The sequence below is a fragment of the Ornithodoros turicata genome, chromosome 7, assembly GCF_037126465.1.
Source record: "Ornithodoros turicata isolate Travis chromosome 7, ASM3712646v1, whole genome shotgun sequence".
Lineage (NCBI taxonomy): Eukaryota > Metazoa > Arthropoda > Arachnida > Ixodida > Argasidae > Ornithodoros > Ornithodoros turicata.
Window position 1 is genome coordinate 53,190,401 of NC_088207.1, and position 19,574 is coordinate 53,209,974.

The window sequence follows — 19,574 nt, forward strand, 5'->3', positions numbered from 1 at the left end:
ACCCTGGCTAATCGCGATTCGACTCGATGCGCAAACGCAGACGACATCGCGGTAGCGGCACGCGCCACATGAAGCGTGAAGCCAGGAACAAAGGTTTATCAAGGGGAAAACAATGAGCTTATTTTTGCACCGAGAGAGAGAGAAAAAAAAAGCAAAAAATGGCACACATCATTTTCTCATGCGGCATGCGTGCGGCTTCAGTCTTCAATATTCTGTTAGAACCGTACCTTTTAAACTACCATAGCTACAAATCGTGATGAAGTGTTATTATACTTGCGCAATGAAACCACCTTTCTCCTGGCTGTAATGTGAGGCAGATATTTTTGTGCGCTACAATTTGCTGCCCGTACTCAAACTTGTTAGTTTTATCTAGTTGGTGAAAAGCAAGTCTAATATTGTCCATTCTAGAATCTCATGGAAAACATGCAAATGGCTGTCTCGAGTTTTCGATATCTACATTTCATAAAGATGTTTCACATTTTTTTATTGAAAACATTCTTCTCATCTATTATCGACAAAGGAGCAGGAATTGGAAAAACTACATGAGTGTCAACATAAGGGAATCAGAAACATAGCTTTCTACCTAACAGACTAAGTGGGTAGACTCTGCAAGGTCATCATGATAACGGCAAACCGGAAGAAAGGCCTCTTTGGATATTTATAATGCTTCTTCTATAAAAATTGACAGCTTTCCAAAGTCGAAGTGGTTGTATAAATTCACACACATTTATAGGCACATATTTAAAAAGTGAGAGGTCAGTGCAGCAAACTGGGAATAATATTTGTGGTGCTTTCTTTATACATGTAAAAATAGTCAGTAATAGTGCACAAAAAAATAAAAACAAACAAACAATAAACTTTGCTGGAACACAATCATAACTTGGAGAATGCTGGAGGCTCCTTGTCTTTGGTCATTACTGCCATCGCAGCCTTTACCAGGTCCTCGGACTGCAGCATGGACATGTTCCAGCATGCCTAAAAAAATGACCATTTATTAAGCAGCTATAAGCCTATAACAAGTATTTCTTCAGTTGTAGTAGCAGTTTCGCTGGAACGTTACAGGGTAAATATACTCATGAGGTGCAAGCAAAAAAAGTGATGCTACAGATGCTAAAATATTTCAAGCTTGAAGTATTCACTTAAATGGCCTAAAATGGCTTAAATGGTATGTAACAAAGCTCCCAGTTGCTTGCCAGAGCTACACACATGGAAAGCTTTTTAACACTTTTTTAAATTAAGCTGTAAAATAAAAATTGGTTAAATGGCACCAGACAAGTTTTGAGACTCTTCCCAACTGTTGGGGGTCATTGCATAAAAATCGTCAGTTTTCAAAAGCAGGAATGACTGCGTAATTTCACACACATTCACAGGCCCATATTTTAAAAAACGAGAGATCAGAGCAGTTAAAATATAAAATCATGCAATTAGCAAACTACACACATAAGGTTAAGACACCACAGAATTTACCATGAAATGAAGCCCTTCTTCAACCGAGTGGTCACGCGAGTAGACCAGGTTCACTTTGCTTCCTTGGACAGCAACGGGACTCTTGGATGCAATTTCCTGAGCCACTTTGATGGCTGCTTCCAACAGCTGACTCCTGTCAGGAAACACCCGGTTCACAAGTCCTTCCTGTGAACCAGGAACAAATTTTTAGGGACTTGTGTGAACAGAGACTGCATTAGATCAAATAAGCTGTGAGGCTGCAGAGCCCGTTTATTACGATCTTCGATATAACGATAACTCCGATGTTACGATTAAATTGCTGGTTCCCGTCACCGCACCCGTTGAAGTACTTGGAAACAAGACATCGATGTAACGATCGCCGCGAAAGCCTTAGCTCGCGTATAGTGATCATGATCCTCCCGGCGGCCGGTAAAACGCGCGAAATTCGAAACGCAAGATTTTTCGAGCCTCCGTGACGAAGTGCATTTTATAAGTGCATAACCATTTTATCTGAAGTGCATTTATCCGCGCAGGGAGTAGAGGATTAGATGCGCGACTTCTATGGGGCTCGTGAGAGGTAGAGGAGGTTGCTTCGTTGCTCCCTCTCCACATCGTTCTCTCGCCCTCAAGAAAAGTATCGTGCGTTCCAAAATATGAGTTGCTAGACAGTTGCATGTCGCCACACAAACACGCGTCGACGAATTACCCGTGGACGAGGCGCGTTCTAATGGGAAAATGCAGTTCCGATAGTTAGATTGATAATGGTTACGGCACAGGATGACGTGCTGTGGACGAAGACGCCGATCTCAAAAGGTGCGGAGCTTCACGTGGTATCGGCAGTTACGTTGTCCTTGGAAAAGATTTCGACACAAGGCTGTGTCAATTTACAGCTACATAAAATGATTTTGCGCCCTCAACAAACGTGCATATTCAGCGGCGTTCTACTTGTACCGTCCTACTTCGCTGACGTGATCCCGACCGGCGATTTCGCGAAAGCTCGCATATAACGATAACTCTGATATAACGATCGCATTTCGCGTTCCCGTCAATATCGTTAAAAACGGGCTCGACTCTACAACAACGCTGCTTGAAACAGTACAGCACAGGAAACAAAGCAGACATCTTGGTGGACCCTAGAAAGGTAAATCCTACCAACTAAAAGCTCACACATCACTCTTCTCGAGAACAAGAAATATGTACTTCCACTCTAAAGAGATCTTGTCAGATTGAGCTGTACAAGGCCTCACGAGTTTAGGATCTTTGAGGTACTCAAAAATTTGATTTCATTGTCTGGTTCGAAAATTCTTTTCGAACCACCTATTGCAACTTCGCATTCACGCAGCTTTACATTTAAATTGGTGCCTGAATTTCAACCTTGGGATGGGCATCATATACCACTGACCTCACCTCTCCCCAACCTTTTCATAAATAATAGCGAAGAAGACAGGATCGTACACGTGCACCCTTGTTATTACTGCTCCATTAAAAAATAAAATAGAAATCACCACAGAAAGATTCCTTCATATTTAAGCAATTTTGGACATTGTAACTTGAAACTGACATAGTAAAAACTTGATTGATTGGTATATTACCTGCTTGGCCTCCGTAGCGTCCATCTTACGAGCTGTAAAGATGAGCTCGCTGACGAGGCTGCGATTTCCGATCACTTTAGGCAAACGTTGCAGCGTCCCCACGTCAGCAGCTAAACCCAGCTCCACTTCCTAGAAGTGTCCCAAACATATAGATGTGATGTTGTAGTGGATGAGGCAATTAAACATACATAGGAGTAGAAACACAACACAAGCCTCACAATGCCCAGTCGCATACTTCAATGGAATCATGGTAGTAGATACATAGATAGATCCATAGATGTGAGTAACATATGAAAAAAAGTATTATTCGCATACACACAGAGTAATAGAATTATATATAGAACTATATATAATAGATGCAATATAGAATAATATAGATATAAGATAATATATATGAGATATAATATAGGAGAATAAAGAATAATATAGAATTATATATAGAATATATATATACAGGGTGTTCAAAATTAAGCTTTCACCAGCACTTTATAAATAGGCGAACAAAAGAAAACTGGTGCTATTTTTCACGTTCCTTGAGTAAGAAACAGGTTCTACATAATTAGCAGCACCTGTTTCTTACACAAGTAGCATAAAGTTATCATCCGGTTTCCTGTCATCTCTGTGTTTGCATAGCGCTCGTGACAGCTTAATTTTGAACGCCCTGTATGTAGAAGAATATTATGCTATATAGAAAGAAATTTGTACAGCGTCAGGGGGAGCTCTCACACTCTTTGACCCTTGCTACCCCTTCTTATATCACCAATTGCGAGTTCAAAATTGCAAACAAGACTGCCAAAACAGGAATAACATGTGGTCAGTACAGATGAGCCAGTTTGTGACGATATCGACAGGAACGCGGAATCAAAACATTATGTCAGAGTATTGCTGCGTATTAACTTTCACGAAATCGACGCGCAGGATCACATCAGCCAAGTAGCACGGTGCCAAGAACAATGTCACCGAGCCTGCACTTTTGTTGGGAGCATGAAAACATTGTATCTGGCTCTCGGTTTGAGTCTGATTCCATGAAAGCTTTTCAGACGACAATAACATGAGAGACAATACCTTCACTTGAAAATAGGCATCTTGGGTACAGTATCTAATATCGCAAGCAGTCACGAGGTCCACGCCCCCGCCGATGCAGCCATTGTGAACAGCTGCAATCACGGGCTTGGGGCACTGTAACGAAGAACAAATGCAGACTTTACGTTTTTGACTTTGCCTTTTCACAAAAACGCTTTAAGGATGGCTGCGATCATATATAGTGTGCCGTCACGGCTACCTTTGAGTGTGACACTACCTTTTCAATTGAAGTAAACGTATACTGGAAACGAGTTATGAGCTCTCGAAGTCTGGAAGCCTTTCGTGCCGTGTCAGGTTCACCTTCCTGATCACCTGAACTTTGCATTAGCATTGCACCAACATCTGCAAAGTCCAGACCTGTGCAAGAACAAAAAATGTACGCGAAACACAGACTTTATTTACTGGGACCAACAGCAGGAAAAAAAATTTTGGGGTGGTTGTGTGGCAACTATAGAAAAATCAGTGCTGTATTAGTGTACAGTACCAGCAGTGTACATTTTCCCAGCTCCCGAAAGAACGACTGCCCGACAGTTCCCGTCTCTGCTGATATCGTCAAAGCACTTCGGCAGCTCTCTGTGGAAAAAATGGGAGAGTACTCAAGGCGTGAACCCGCGCACGACGACATGGAAATGACTCACTCCCAGAACTTCCTGTTCATGGCATTCAGCTTCTGCGGGCGGTTGAGTTCCACTTGCAGAACATGTTTCGCTGGAGATGTTACCGCCAGCGTCTCGAACTTGTACTCTATGGGAGGCATTTTATCGTTGTGCTCGAACCGCTTACTGGGATGCGATGTCAGCTGGAGGCCCCGGCGACGTCCTAAAGGAAGTAAGACGTTCGCATATATTGGACTTTGAATCGTATTGTCTTCTAGAGTGTCTTGCTACAGGCATTCTTGCTTACAATACATGAATAGTAGAGGATATCCGCTACCATGCCGTACAAACAACGCAAAACAGGGATGTTTGGTCAATCGCACGATGACAATAACCTGACATACCAACTAGCAAAACCGGTCGAAGGAGAGCCATGCGGAAGACAGAGTATGTAAATAAAACGTAATGAAACAAGTTCGGGAGCAACCAAAGTGAGTGCCACCGTGCTTCGTAGTCATTAACAGCACATGACTATCATAAATTCACAAAAACAATTCGAAGCGACTGTACACTTCAAACCGCTTGAAACCAATCCGAAACCTATGTGTGTCGTTCATTGAAATTATGTGTGTGAAAACTTAAATATAATTATTAATTCGCTGAATCATATAGAGAGTTCTACGCAATTTTTAAAAACGTTTAATTTACTTCCATTTACATTTTATCTCATTGTTCATACTCGCAGCGCATGGGGGCGCTATGGCGTTATGTTCCAAGCAGAAGCAGAAACTGCGATCGCAACGCTTGGAGCAGTTGTGCAGGTAACACAGGCGATGGGAATTAAAAGTGTTGGACTCTGCGTCGTAGTTGGGATCATAACTTGTTACGTTATCCGGCGATGGCGAGTAAGGACGTGGGGAAGATGTCGAAGCAAGAAATCCATGATAGGAAAGACTGTCATCATCACAGGCGCCAATAGCGGCTTGGGAAAAGCAACTGCAGCGGAGCTTGCCCTGCGTGGAGCCAAAGTCATTCTAGCGTGTCGGGACATCAGCGGTGGCTTGGCCGCTGCCACAGAAATTCGATATAAGACATCAGCCGACACTGTTGTTGTACGATACCTGGACTTGTCCTCTTTCGCGTCCATTCGTTCCTTCGTCAACAACATTCTTAAGACTGAGATGCACATTGATGCGCTGGTGAATAATGCCGGCGTTTTCCAGTGCCCGTACGCAACTACTAAAGAAGGTTACGAACTTCAAATCGGTGTAAATCATCTGGGCCATTTCCTGTTGACAAATCTGCTTCTTCAACGGCTCAAAAATTCCCAACCGAGCCGCGTCGTTGTGGTCACGTCTCACCTCTACAGGAAGGGGAACATCAAAGCACCCGACCTTGTCATGAAAGAACATGAGTACAACAAGAAGAAGGCATACGTGAACAGCAAGCTGGCGAACGTTCTATTTGCCAGGGAACTTAGCCGTCGCCTCAAAGGAAGCGGGGTTCGTGTCTACGCAGTGAGCCCCGGGATGGTTTACACGAATTTAGGCAGGCATCGTAAGCTGCCATGGTACCTGGTGGTGCTTTTGCTGCCTTTCGCTTTGTTTGCAGTGCGTACTCCTGATCAGGGATGCCAATCAATTGTAGACTGCGTAGTGAACGAGGAATATGAACAACATACTGGAAAATATTACAGAAACTGCAAGCCAGAAAAATGGGAACCGATCGCGTTGGATGACGACCTTGCTCTCAAAGTGTGGACAGCGAGCGAATCGCTGACCGGCGTGCTGTCCGCCGAAACTCTTGGATAGTGTAATATAAAACGTATTTTTCAGGGCCAAATACATGGGATGTCGACTGGATAGTGTTGCTAAGGTGGTGTTCTATATCTAGTGAATAAAATATGATTGAAAATGGCATGCAGTTGCAATTTCTGTAGCAGCACTTATGATCCAGGTGTACTGATGAGCAGACGACAGTTACGAAACGACAGGTAAGGCTGAATCAGCTGCATACGGGTCTGCCGCGTGAACTCGCCTGCCGAATCGACCTCTGCGTTGGAGCTCGAGTGATTAAAATTGGGATTAGTTGCATAAATATTCATTTCTGAGCAATTTCATCACGCAGTATGGTAAACAAAAAGAAGAAATATAACGCTAGGTTTCCTCCGGTACGTCCAAGCGCTCCACATTGACTGAACTTAACTTCTCCGGGTTTTTTTTAACGGAGCCGCAATATCGGAACCAGTGGATGTAACGTTTGGCGGCAGTTTCATGTCATTTTAGTGAAATAGAAAACCCTGTTTTGCAGCTTTGGCGTCCAGGTTGCGCTCCAACAACTGCGCTACGGTGTTGCGTTGTTGAGATGTGCATTTTGATCGAACTGTGTCATGACATGCGTGCTAACCCACACACTTGTTCGTAATGCTGCATACTTGCAGGCTCGTATCAAGAAAATAATGCAGAAGGATGAAGAAGTCGGCAAAGTTGCAGCTCCAGTACCTGTCATCATCTGTATCCTTCCTTCCAAAAGGCTACTTGCTTCCTTTTTATTGCGCGGACAATCTGCAATTCCTGTTAACATTTCTTGACGTAGCTACAGCTCGAGCACTGGAACTCTTCGTGGAGTCCCTCGTTCTGCAAGCCAGCGAGATTACACGTTCCAGAAATGCCAAGACGCTCACAACGTCACATTTGTAAGCAAGTTGTTGTTGCACATTGACTGGCATTCCAATACTCAGTGGATGTGACAGGGGACCAGACATGCCTGTCACTTTTTAAGCAACGCTGTGACAGACACAGAGATTGTATCCACAATATCATATGCACTCCCTTCATTTTAGCAATTTTGAATTAGCGGCAACAATGGTTGTCGATCCGATGTCATAGTATCCTATCCTATCAAAATTCTGTACAGGCTCTTGGGATGGTGTGTAGTGTCCTCTGTGGACCATTCAGACAAAACTCTCCCACAAGGGGTGCAGGTAATGACAAGGCAGGTATAATCAAGTGGTCCATGATCCTGGTAGGTGACGGCAAGTGAAACACAGACCAGTGTGTCATTTCCCAACTAAGCCAAGACCACTATTCTTGGCACAGATCTACTGGTAGAGAAGTGTAGACCCACTCTTGGTACAATGTCCGTTATAATGTTGATGTAATGTGTCGACAAAAAGCATATTTTTGCATCCACATTTGAGCGGCAATGACTATAAGGGGTGATGTCTCTCACAGGAAAGCATGTATCCTTTCCGATGAGCGACTGGTGTTTCTAAACGAGCTGGTGTCGGCCATCCCAGATGTACAGGGTGAAGAGGATGTTTGTGAAGGGAATGCAGCTCCCTCTAGGCCAAAGATAATGAGGTAGAGAGTGTGTGGAAAAAGAGAGAGATTTGAGAGTCTGCCAAAGAAACGCCGTATCCTAAGACCTGTGCATTTGCAGAGCTCGTAAACCCCGTAAGATCAGTAGGAACTCGGCGGGGCCAAGTCACTCGACTGCGGAAGACACAGACAGTGTCGATGATGAAGACGACTACGATTTGGAGGAGGTGAGTTGAGGAGCCGTCACTCTAGGTGCCACTGCACTCATGGGATGCAGTCCTTCCCCTTAAATGCCTGTGGTTTCCCCGATGTATTGTTTCGAAAATACTTACGAAGTATGCACAGGTTGGAAGCGATTGGCTGTCTCGTATATGTGGCCAGTCTCAGGCATTTGGGGCCAGTCAATTGACCCAATCTCAGTTATTTGCTCCGAGATCGAACAGTGTTGGCCAGTAGTTAACTACATGTAGTTAAACTACTAGTTAAACTACCTGATTATAGTTAAAATGTAGTTATCAACTACTTGCAGAAATGCAGTGTGCAACTACTAGTTAAACTACTATTTCGAGTCGTTAATCACAGTAGTTAGGTTACTGCAGGCGCCAACTACTTCAGATTTTGCCGCGAGCTTTACGGCAGGATTGCACTTCCGACTTTTAACTTGAGCTACTTGTTTGATGAGAATGGAGGTGCAGAACAATTGTGCCGTGCATGCGTACTAAATCTTCACTTTTATTGCTGCTTATGATTCATATTTAGGTGTCCAAGAACACTATAGAACGGGATTTGTGTTGATGGACGACGTTAAGTAGTTAGAGATGTAGTTAAAATACATTGCAGTAGTTAAAGAAATAGTTTTAACCACCTCCCCTGAAAAGTAGTTGAACTACTAGTTAAACTACTCCATTGCGAAGTAGTTAGTAGTTATAGTTAAACTACTGTAGAAGTAGTTAGTGGCCATCACTGGTGTTATCCACACTACAGGTTTTCCCGGCGATTGTAATCCAAGTTCCAGCTAAATTAATCCGTGCCCCATAAAGTTTGCATGGCACGTGGATTAATTTCGATGGCGCTTGGATTAAAATTACCGGGAAAACCTGTAGAAAGTCGATCTGGCAGCGAATAGTTGTGGACGCTGGGAAAAAAAAAAGAGTCTGAAACGTAACCTGTTCCTGTTCAGGAGACGGACGAGGGGAGCAGTGAGAACACGTCCGAAATCCCATCCAACCAGACGTATGGTGCTGTGATGAACGCTTCACCGTTTCCACAGCAAAACGTGTAAGTGTTGGGCTGTTAATACGTACAGTGCAGTTCCTGTGACAGTTTTCTGGCAAGTTAAAACACACGTGTTACCAGGGTTCGAGGTAACTCGTTACCGTAACTAAGTTCCCTTTTTTTTTTTTTTTGTAACTCGTAACTTAACTCGGTACTTTTGGGCCATGGTAACTCTCGGAGGAACCCGTTTCTTTTTTCGGGTAACTTTGCCAAAGTAACTTAAGCTAATTTCCGAGTTACGTTTAATTCGCTTTTCACTCACGTCCACATATTTTCCTGCTTTCTCTCCGGTTCTTTCGTGGCATTTTATGCCATAAAACGCGATATTCAATCAACGACAGTATTCTATTCAGGAAGTAAGAGCTGCTGCCATTGTGCACCCGCAGGGAGTAAGATGCAAACAGTTTGAATTGTTGAATTTTTTAAGCAACTCCGTAACTGCGAGTTACATTTCAGGCTGAAGAACTTCGTTATTAACTTAGTTACATTTTTCACGCGGTAACTTAACTCGTAAAGAGTTCTTTTTGATGGGTAACTTGTCGATGTATGCATGTTACACACAGACCGGTATTTTTACCGGTACACTTTACTTTCTTTAATCCTTTCTAGGGTCGCACCCATGCAGTCGTTTCCTCGGTATCCCCTGAAGGTGGATGACGACTACGACTCCTGAGAGGGAATAAATGTCCTCACCCACCCATCCTTCATTTCATTGCTGCTGCATTTAGTTTTTGTAAAAAGCGTGCGTATCATTTGCATTTCTCACCAGTCACCCTTCAGCGCAACTTCACGTCTTCATCCCAAGTCATCGCAGCTGTGTTAAACATCGCTGTAAAACTTGCACCACTGTAAAAGAATCAGTCTGTTTATGATCAGGATTTTTCAATGTTTGTTGAGAGATTTTTTTTTTCTTCTTTGTATTATCATTAAAAGCGAGTGAAATAAAGCTTTTGACAGGAATAGCAAATGAAAGGCTACTCTTTGCGGTGTTCGCTGTAAAAAAAAAAGAGGAAAAAGTGTTTGGTTGCGGAAAGGAACGAGGAGAGATAAAGCTATGTGTTGATTCATATTGCAATGTCAGTGGGAAGTGCCTAGGCTTCTATTACCTGGGTATTGTTCACCATAACACAAAATGAAAGAAAACGGCTGTGGTTTAAGTAACAGACATACAAATGACAAGAAGCAGACAACTAGACATACTACAGCAGACTACATATTCAGCTTATTGCATTGCATCCACTGCATTGTGGTACCATGTCCACTACTGCAGTGTACTGCGTATTGCAACACTGTATTAAGCTGGAACCTATTCACAAGGAAAGGCACAAAGAAATGGTGGCTATATGTGCTGCAGCTTGGCCATATGAGCTGTCTGTAACCTGCAGAAAATTGCAGTCACCGGTGCAATGTCCTGTGGTCTATGACAGCACAGGCTCTGCCAGCTATGACAAATATGTGAATGCAACAAGGGGTTACAACACAGGCTTCACACTTTCTGCACACATTTATTAGCATGGTTATCATGGTGCATTTGCAACAAGTGTCTTGAAGACCCAGGACATCCAGACTTCGACAGCTCTTGCTCCAGGGTCGGGATTTTTCAATAGGCTCGGATTGACGTATGAAGCACGTCCAGCCTGTGCATGCATGTTCACTGTTGATGCTACAGCCTTGGCCATGGCAGCTACCGCTTGTTTCTCTAGTTTAGCAAGTGCTTCTGGTTCAGAGGACCAGGTATAGTCCTGGAGCAGGGTAAGGACTGCATTCAATATATCCAGCTGGAACAAACATCGATTAATTGTGTCAGTTAATTGGATGTCATAGGCACAGTGCAGAGCAGTGATTGACTCAGCAAGACCATCAGTGTGCGTGCTTCCAGAAATCCTGTCACTTGCACCAAATAGGCTTGTCCATCATGGCACACAGGCATTGTGAAATTCCCAAAGCAATCTTAGCTCTCTATGCACTTTTGGCCCCTAAGCTGACAGACCTTAATGCAGAACAGCAGCAAGTTTAGACAAAGTCTTCCCTGGACTTGACATACTGGTTAGTGAAGTGGAAAACTGACAAAGTTGATCTGATATGCCGCTAAAAACACAGACATTCATTCCTTTGCACATACAATTCATAATAACACATGAAACACATGACAAAAGACATACAAGCTTGAAAGACACAAATGTAGGAAGCTGGACTATCCTGCTTCAACGTGACTAGAGAGGTATGTACTGTCCTACGTACCATAGTGCGATCGCCAACCTTTGCCATGCTGTATTTACTGATGAGCTTCATGCCCATGTCAAGTGCTGATACCCAAGCATTAAAACCAGTGAGCATTTCAAAGGGCCTGGAGGCTCCCAAGAACAACAGTGAGTAGATGGCTCCAGATGTGCCTCCCATGCTAGTGCCCACAACGTGAGACATCTGACGGAACACCTGCTCGGGGTACTTGAGTGTGCGCCGGTTTGACAGGTAAGCCAGGATTGCTAAAGGCAGCGAGAGGATAAATTATTTCAAAGCCTACAGTATGCGTATACCGGTGTTGCGGAATGGGCCGATCCATTCAATTCCAATTCCGTTACGAGGAGTAATCGCGAGTCGAACTCCCGTTCCTTTTAATTCCTCGGAATGAAGACGCGAGGCTCATTTTCATTCCACCCAAGAAAAGGACATCCTCATTCCCACTCCGGGGCTAAAGTCATGCACTATGGATGACCTTCGGTTGAATGGTTGCCAGACACTTACTTTGAGTGGCCTCCGCTCAATACCCTGTGTGCTGGATTGCTCTATTCCGGCCCCAAACAGGTCTAATTCCATTCAAATTCCATTCCTTAACAGCTGGTGACTTAACTCCATTCCCATTTTGTTGCGGTGCGCTAAAAACGGGGCATCATTCCAGAATCATTCCGATTCCGGAATTTTAATTCCGCAACTCTGGTGAGTACCGAAAAGGTACTGATAACATGTTTACGTGGTCTTGTATAGCAACGGCAATAGTACAGTAAAACCCGCGGATAGCGATATCGCGTATAACGATATCCCTCGCAAAACGATGGTCTTACCGTCAAAATAGACATTGTTTCTATGGGGAAACGACCCCCGTATAGCAATGGAGACCGCAGTTCCGAGTACTCGTATAACGATGTTTGACGCTGTCCCGTGCGCGTAACATCGCGGCGATTTTCGCCGCGATAAGATGCAGTAGAATCTCAATTATACGAATCTCACGGGGTAGCGGAAAAACTTCGTATCGCCCGAAATTCACATCAAAGGAATTAAACCAAAATAAAAAAGTGAGGCAAGAAAATAGACAGCGACTGTTCATTTTCCAATACTGTCAGTGAACGAAATACGTGGTAACGCTTTTGTGCCTCCGTATTTGGCCAATGCTGCTCAAATTCGCGAGATGATTCGAAAGGCCTAGCACGTGCTTTCCACCCGCGAGTCGCGCGACAGTGTTCTAAAGCGAGCTTCTCCTAAAGCACGCAGGAGTTAGGTGAAGCCGACTTGCCGAATGGTGACGGGTAGTGTTGCCAGAAGTTGTCCCGCTATGTTCCCTGGCTCCCCCCGCGAGTTCTGATCGCTGTTTTCCCAAGCCAGTGCGATGTCACACAGCTTCGCGTTTTTTAAGTATCTGTTTGTTTCTTTTGCACACGCGGCGTGCCGCGCGACTTTTCGGGAACGCGCTATATAGGTCAGCCCTCGTTTAACGATGTACCTGTATAACGATGGAATTCGCGATTAGTCAATATCGTTATACGCGGGTTTCACGGTATTAAAAAGGAAACGTGTTTCACCCCTTGCTCCAGCTGAAAGCGTCGTGCCGCAGTCTCCATCACCACTCTCGCTGTCAAGTTTATTGAATTCTTTCTCGTGTGCAAGAACTGCATCGCAAGCTCGCACTATAGCTTCTCTGAAGATACGCTGTCCATCTGAAGAGTGCAATACACACAGTTGAGTTCCTGATATACAGGGTGTTTATGAAAGAACTGATGTTCTGAGGCTGGAACAACATATAAGGGACAAACACATACAAAGCCTCAGTTTGCCTAAGAAATGAAAGATGAAAGTCACTGAAACGGTTAGCCAGCCGTAGGACTCGAATCCACATCATCAGTGACTTTCATCTTTCAGGGTGTTTATGTTTATTTGTTTCAGAATTTTTATTTAAAGACACTAGCAGAGCAAAACAGATGTTCCATGGCCTAGCTGACATCCCCTCGGGGAAAGTATGCAACTACAAGGTGACCTAAAATTCATTAATTAACCCAAATTAGGAGATTTTGGACAAAAGACAAAAAGATCAAAATTCAGGGGTGGACATCTTCACGCACGTGCGTGTTTCAGGATCTTTTAAAACGTGGAATGGCTTTCAACTAGGATGGTTTCTCGTTCTGTTCTCCCGCTTTTGTCCAAAATCCCATAATTAAAGAGTTCATTAATGAATTTTAGGTCAGTCATCTTGTAGTTGCATACTTTCTTCGAGGGGATGTCAGCCTGGCAGTAGAACATCTATTCTGCCCTGCCAGTTTTTTAATAATTATGTAATGAATAAAAATAAACACTGTATATGTAGGGCCTGACTTTTTCGGGTTTTATTTTTGGCCAAATTCGGGGGTAAATATCGGGTGATATTTTTCGTTTGAAAATTCGGGTGTATTCGGGTTAAATCCCGTTACGACATATTCTGTCGTCAGGAATTAGGGTGTATTCGGGTGATTTTTTTTTTGTTTAATAAAAGTTTGTCTTAACATGGAACTAATGTTTAGCAATGTTATCAACTTTATTTTAATGCACGCTTACGAGTGTGCCACGCGACCCGGATGTTTTCAGGTAGATTCGGGTTAAACCCGAATTTTACAGATTTCGTTCGGGGGGTAAATATCGGGCGGATACGGGTTTAACCCTAAAAAGTCAGGCCCTATGTATATGTAGTAAGCATGGGTACAACAGGATATCATTGGATTAGTCGTGATTTTACTACTAAAGCCATGAAACTGAGGTACCAAGGTGCATTCGTAAATATACAAGCAAAAACTGCCAAGCAGATAATGGTCACACTGTAAACCTGACTGGCACCAACAGCGCAGTTATGTGCAACACAAGTTGGAAGTGTACTCTGCTCTCTGGTTGCTTGGCATAGCAGCCCTGATTCTTACATCTCCAAAGATACCAACAAAACTGCCATGAGCCGAAACACGTACTGACACCTGAAATATGGCTGTCGTCGAAAAAGCCAGTGTTCACATTCTTAGGCACCCTGAGGCTGGTGTTGTGTTTGTCTGTTGTGTGTTTCAGCCTCGGAACTTCCTTTCAATCACATACTGGCATGTTCTATACTGATCAAGATGCCCCAGTCTGATGCTCACACGTAGACAAAGTTTTTAAAAATTAAACCATAGCCAGTTTAGAGATCAATCCCCCAATGTTATGCAATAATGCGGAAATAGGCATCGGTAGGCCGAATCGGACCGCGCTCAGAATCTGAAATGTGCCTGACAGCAGTCAATGAAATAACTGTGTCTACAGGCTCGGACTTAGCAAGAGAAAAAAAATCTGTGCTCACCACGACCAAGTTCATAACCAGGTCCCGTCTCTTCGTCGCTGTCTGCTTTTACTTTCACGATGGGCTCCAGCTCCGGAGGTGTGAACCTGGTGCAGCCTTCTGGGCAATAAGGAACCGTCCATGCAGGGGCAGTGGTCGGGAAATCTGAAGTGTTCACCAAAAACAACTGAGGACTGGCCCTGGACCTCTGCTGGAACGCGCAGTTGGCAACAATGGCACTTTGAATTTTTTTGCGGGCACGTTGAAGATGCGACGGGCTCCTTTCATTTCTGGCTAGAGGCTTTAGAACTCCAACACTTCGTACGCTATGCATCTACGACAACATCCAAAGTACGTACCCAAATATCGTAGCATCTTGTCGTCCACCCTCAGGATGCTCACAGAGAGTCCAGCACTTTCCAAGGAAGTCATGTAATATCCTGTGTAGGCCCTCAACACGTGTACTTCAGCCCTTTCTGAAAGACACGTTCGCACGCTCGTTACGAGAGCTTTCTTCTCCCCGCTTACATATTGCTAATTATTCGTCGTCTGTAGGAGTACACACTTTCGCCATCTCACGAGAGGTCAGGTTCTTACCAATGTAACCTATGACTTCTTTTGCCATGATGTTCATCTCTAAGGCCGTCAGACCACCCATGTTGTTCAGCATGAGAGCGACACGTTCGCCTGCGTTGAGACGAAGACGTCAGTGTTGTCCAAGCAACCAGAAGAAAACACATAAATATTACGTTGTACAGTCCAGCCAGTTCATAACGATATCGACGGGAACGCGAAATCAGATAGTTATGTCGGGAGTATTGTGATGCGTGAACTTTTGCGAAATCACCGGTCGGGGTCACGTAAACAAAGTAGAACACTGCTGAACGTGCACATTTGTCGAGAGCACAGAAGCATTTTATCTAGCTTTATCATCATTCAGCATTCGCCAACATTCTCAGTATCGGAACTGCATCGGACCATTAGAATGCACCGCATCCACGGATAATTAGTTGATGTATGTTTGTGTGGCAACATTTTACCACATTTTGGAAGGTACGTACGGTACTGCGCAACAGGGTTTTGCACCGGTACAAAATCCGTTGAGCATGTGCAAATGCGTGTCCAACTATGCGCCTTTTCTCATCAAAAATATGTCCTGGAATCAGACGCTGTCGTAGCACAGTAGCGTGCAGCAAACCAGACTAAGAAGGTGAGCGCCTTGCAATGCACGCATCTAATCCTTGTTATGCACGGATAAACACACTGCATTCTCACTTTAATGCTCAGAGAGGCGAGGCTCTTGAAATTGCCTAGTATCTTGCTTCTCGATTTTCACACGCTTTATTGGCCGTGCATAAAAAAAAAGCTCTGATCACTACACGGGATCAAAAGCTTTCAAGGCAATCGTTCTACCGATGTCTTGCTCACTTGCACTTCAATGAGCGAACTGACGGGAAGCAGCTATATTTCATCGTAATATCAGAGTTATCGTTATATCGAAGATCGGGCTCGACTGAAAAAAATGAATGCTCACCCTTTTTGACAGGCCAGTAGGTTTTGATCGCATTTCTCAAGTGATCGATCATGAGACGAGCAGTACTACTTGCATCCAGATACTAGAGAAAGTGGGTTTCTCTAAATTTTCCGTATCACATTTCCGGAAAAAAAAAAAAAAAAAAAAGAAGAAAGCAGTAAGCTTACAGGCAGCCTGTTGGCCCCAGCTTCACCATGAACACCTGAAAAGCGTACAAATTATTTGGCACAGTGCAATGAGAGGCTTCCACGTGCTTTCTAATATATTTTAAAGGAGCATGGAAGGCACTCACGTATATACTTTTTTATCGTGTCATACGAACACACTATCTTCAGGAACTGTTACGCAAAATAGTATTACCTTCGGGAAGTGCAAATTTCCTGGTAAAATTAGTAATTTACGAGACTGCACGCAGCAGCGGCGACCTCGCCCATTCTACCCCTGGCGTGAGGTGACATCAAGTCAGCCAACACTTCATGCTCCTTTAAACGAACATTTCCAGAGAAATATAAACATTCGAGAGCAGGGTAGCCCAGAGTGCATGGCTGCCCATCCTTGAAATATTTTCCCAATCATACTCACCCATTCCTAGCTCCATTTTGTCCCGTGGAATAACGAAGAGCGGGATATCCTTCCCCGGCAGAGCGCAGGTCGTCAGGCCCACGCTTATAGTTCCTAGTACGAGAGACATGAAATTGTGACAAATTTGTTGCATCACAAAAAGAGGAAATGGGACGGTTAATTAAAAGTTGCGGCCATACCACAACCCTCCTTAGATTTCTTTTTCTTGCTAGCACGTAGGACAAGTTTGTCGTATTGGTTAATAAGATTCTCAACATACCCAGGAATGGCTTGATTGTCTCTATGTACTTTTTAATTTCATCCAATGATTTTCCTTCTTCAGACATTGCACCTGCAATCTGGAAGGAAGAGACTGCTGTTTTTTACGGTACGATACTTCTGGGCAACTCGACACCTACAGCCAAGCTCTGTCGACAAATCTAAAGATGTCCGTGACTGGCTTAGCATACACAATGTCGAAGTATAGTGCACCTGCATGCTTCACACCATTTCTTGCACATCGATCATTTTCTCATCCCCCCCCCCCCAAAAAAATATTGTGATCGTAATACAATTTGTATGAATATGCATGGTAACAGGCAAGATGATACATATTGAAAAAGATTATACAGATGCCACACACACAAACACCTACAGAGTTATAGCTCCCTCCCTAGATTAATATCCTGGGCAAATCCCAAAAGGATGGATACCTCCACTGCACATGCATACAACGTTCTCTCTCCAACAACACATTTGCTATGCAAGAGCAGAATATCTCATGGGGGACAACTAATTTGAAAGGCAAATACCTTCATCATAAAGAGCGAACCGCACAGCCCCCTTTTTCCTGTAGACCGTGGTGCATGTTGAATTGCCGTATCATCGTCGATTAGTATCATGTCACAAGTGATGCCCTCGGCCTGAGCTTTCTCCACGGCAATTCCAAACGTGAGCCGATCGCCGGTGTAGTTGCAGACGAACACCAGAATCCCAACTTGGAATAAAACTTTTTTGCGAAAAAAGCTTTTGCGAAAAAAAAATTACCATTGTTCTTATGTCCCAACGTACGCAGCGTCCACAGGACATGCTCAGAAGATGGTGACGTGTAGATCGGACCAGATACTGCAGCAGTTAAAAAACCGCTGCCGACGAAACCTATAGAAAATAGTAACGTGAAATGCAATGTGCCGCTTCGAAATTCGAAGACTAACATCGAGTGAAACTAGGCGACTACTGGTATACTTACCACCACATTATCGAGCCATCAACCAAACATTACGAATGCTTACCTCCAAATCCAGGTTCGTGTCCCGAACCACCGCCAGCCAATATGCAGACCTTGCCAGTGGTAGGCAGGCTCTCGTAATCATAACGGATCAGAGCGCCACAGTTTTTCAGGACTCGGACGGCAGGATTGAGAGCCACAAACCCATGCAAACTGTCATCAACGCATGACTGCGGCGAGTTTATGAATTTGCAGCGGCTCTTTTCCATGGTGGGAGATATGGTTCAGATCACCCAAAAAGGAGTCGAATGCGCGCGACTGTTTTCACGAGCCACTCGTGACTCTTCCACGTATTCTCGCCAACAAGCAATCCAGCGGCCTTGGTGCTCGCTGTAAATGCACCACTTATGTTACACGTATCTGTCACAGACATATCTATAACACTGCGATAAATGCACCTCTTTCGAAGTTGATTACCACATGGGCATACAAGAGTGATAGATTCAAATTTTCGCTGGCCGCGGGTGGGCGTTGGCGCTAGTTGACTGTCAAAATAAATTTCGGTTCATAGGCGTTGGAGGCGCCACTAGACATCTACCCGAGAAACGTCATCATGACATTGGTAGACAGACTGAAACCGAAACAGATCGGAAGGAGAGGGCTGAAAGAAATGTAGTACCGAAGGTCGCGTCTCGCGTCCTTTTCAGGGACCATCATAACCCCGCCAAGACCGTGGCTTTCGGGCACGACCTTGTTCGCCCTCTAGCTTCGCGTGTAGTTCAAGTCTACCAATTTGGTGGCGCTGTCGAACACTATGAGGTCATTTGTTCACAAACAGGGAGAGATCTACTGGTGGCGCTGTCGAGCACTTTGACGTCGTTAGTTTACAAACAGGGAGAGTGACGGTGACAAACTTGACGGTGTCGTTGTCAACTCACGCGTGACTTCATATATGGTGCTGTTCCTCCGTGTAGCAAACGTGAAATCTTATATCGCGTAATTTTTAAGCGCGAAGCGAACGTCATCAGAAGAGAGATTTTAAACTCCGTTGTTGGTTGGCTGGGGGCGTCGTGCGCCCTGGGGTGGGCAAGCAGCAAGCAACTTAATCCAGAAATTAAAATTATAATTAAAAAAATTCCTCTGAAACGATAAAAACCCTCTCTTAGTGCTTCGCTCGTGTGCCTTCCAAATGGATTGTTTTGGCCACTATTCAGTACTTCCGTAACGCCTTCAGCAATATGGGCTGCAAAACTTGTAATGTGTTTCGTCCATTCAATGTGAATTTCCAAATGCTTTCGAAGGGGACTCGTATAGCGAAAATCGGCAAAATGTTTACCAAAAGGCAACGTAAAGTTTGTCTAATTAAAAAGATATATTAGCCTTACCAGTGCTAC

General features: G+C 44.1%; 4 protein-coding genes across 5 annotated transcripts; 2 read left to right on the forward strand and 2 right to left on the reverse strand.

Moving 5' to 3' along the window:
- Positions 1–467: 467 nt before the first annotated feature.
- On the reverse strand, positions 468–5,331 carry LOC135401538 (delta(3,5)-Delta(2,4)-dienoyl-CoA isomerase, mitochondrial-like). 2 transcript variants are annotated; one of them, XM_064634003.1, is made up of 8 exons: positions 5,122–5,331; positions 4,760–4,940; positions 4,606–4,694; positions 4,339–4,478; positions 4,104–4,217; positions 3,039–3,167; positions 1,468–1,632; positions 468–975 (listed from the first exon to the last, which is right to left on the reverse strand). In XM_064634003.1, the coding sequence occupies exons 1-8, from the start codon at positions 5,150–5,152 to the stop codon at positions 874–876; spliced, it is 951 nt and encodes a 316-aa protein (XP_064490073.1). In that variant the 5' UTR covers positions 5,153–5,331; the 3' UTR covers positions 468–873. The 2 variants fall into 2 exon arrangements, with proteins under 2 accessions (XP_064490073.1, XP_064490074.1); XM_064634004.1 differs by lacking the exon at positions 5,122–5,331 and adding an exon at positions 5,025–5,114.
- A 145-nt stretch (positions 5,332–5,476) lies between these two features.
- LOC135401537 (retinol dehydrogenase 14-like) lies at positions 5,477–6,634 on the forward strand. Its single transcript, XM_064634002.1, has one exon. The coding sequence runs from the start codon at positions 5,485–5,487 to the stop codon at positions 6,526–6,528; it is 1,044 nt and encodes a 347-aa protein (XP_064490072.1). The 5' UTR covers positions 5,477–5,484; the 3' UTR covers positions 6,529–6,634.
- Positions 6,635–6,731: 97 nt separating this feature from the next.
- Positions 6,732–10,012, forward strand: LOC135401540 (dr1-associated corepressor-like). Its single transcript, XM_064634005.1, has 7 exons — positions 6,732–6,887; positions 7,158–7,230; positions 7,319–7,412; positions 7,951–8,079; positions 8,159–8,264; positions 9,218–9,315; positions 9,922–10,012. Exons 1-7 carry the CDS (start codon positions 6,846–6,848, stop codon positions 9,983–9,985), a joined length of 606 nt encoding a protein of 201 aa, XP_064490075.1. The 5' UTR covers positions 6,732–6,845; the 3' UTR covers positions 9,986–10,012.
- A 785-nt stretch (positions 10,013–10,797) lies between these two features.
- Positions 10,798–18,610, reverse strand: LOC135401541 (triokinase/FMN cyclase-like). Its single transcript, XM_064634006.1, has 13 exons — positions 18,245–18,610; positions 18,000–18,110; positions 17,765–17,949; positions 17,233–17,311; positions 16,974–17,066; positions 16,559–16,593; positions 16,392–16,473; positions 15,455–15,544; positions 15,217–15,333; positions 14,879–15,022; positions 13,110–13,244; positions 11,554–11,798; positions 10,798–11,090 (listed from the first exon to the last, which is right to left on the reverse strand). Exons 1-13 carry the CDS (start codon positions 18,447–18,449, stop codon positions 10,833–10,835), a joined length of 1,779 nt encoding a protein of 592 aa, XP_064490076.1. The 5' UTR covers positions 18,450–18,610; the 3' UTR covers positions 10,798–10,832.
- Positions 18,611–19,574: the final 964 nt, after the last annotated feature.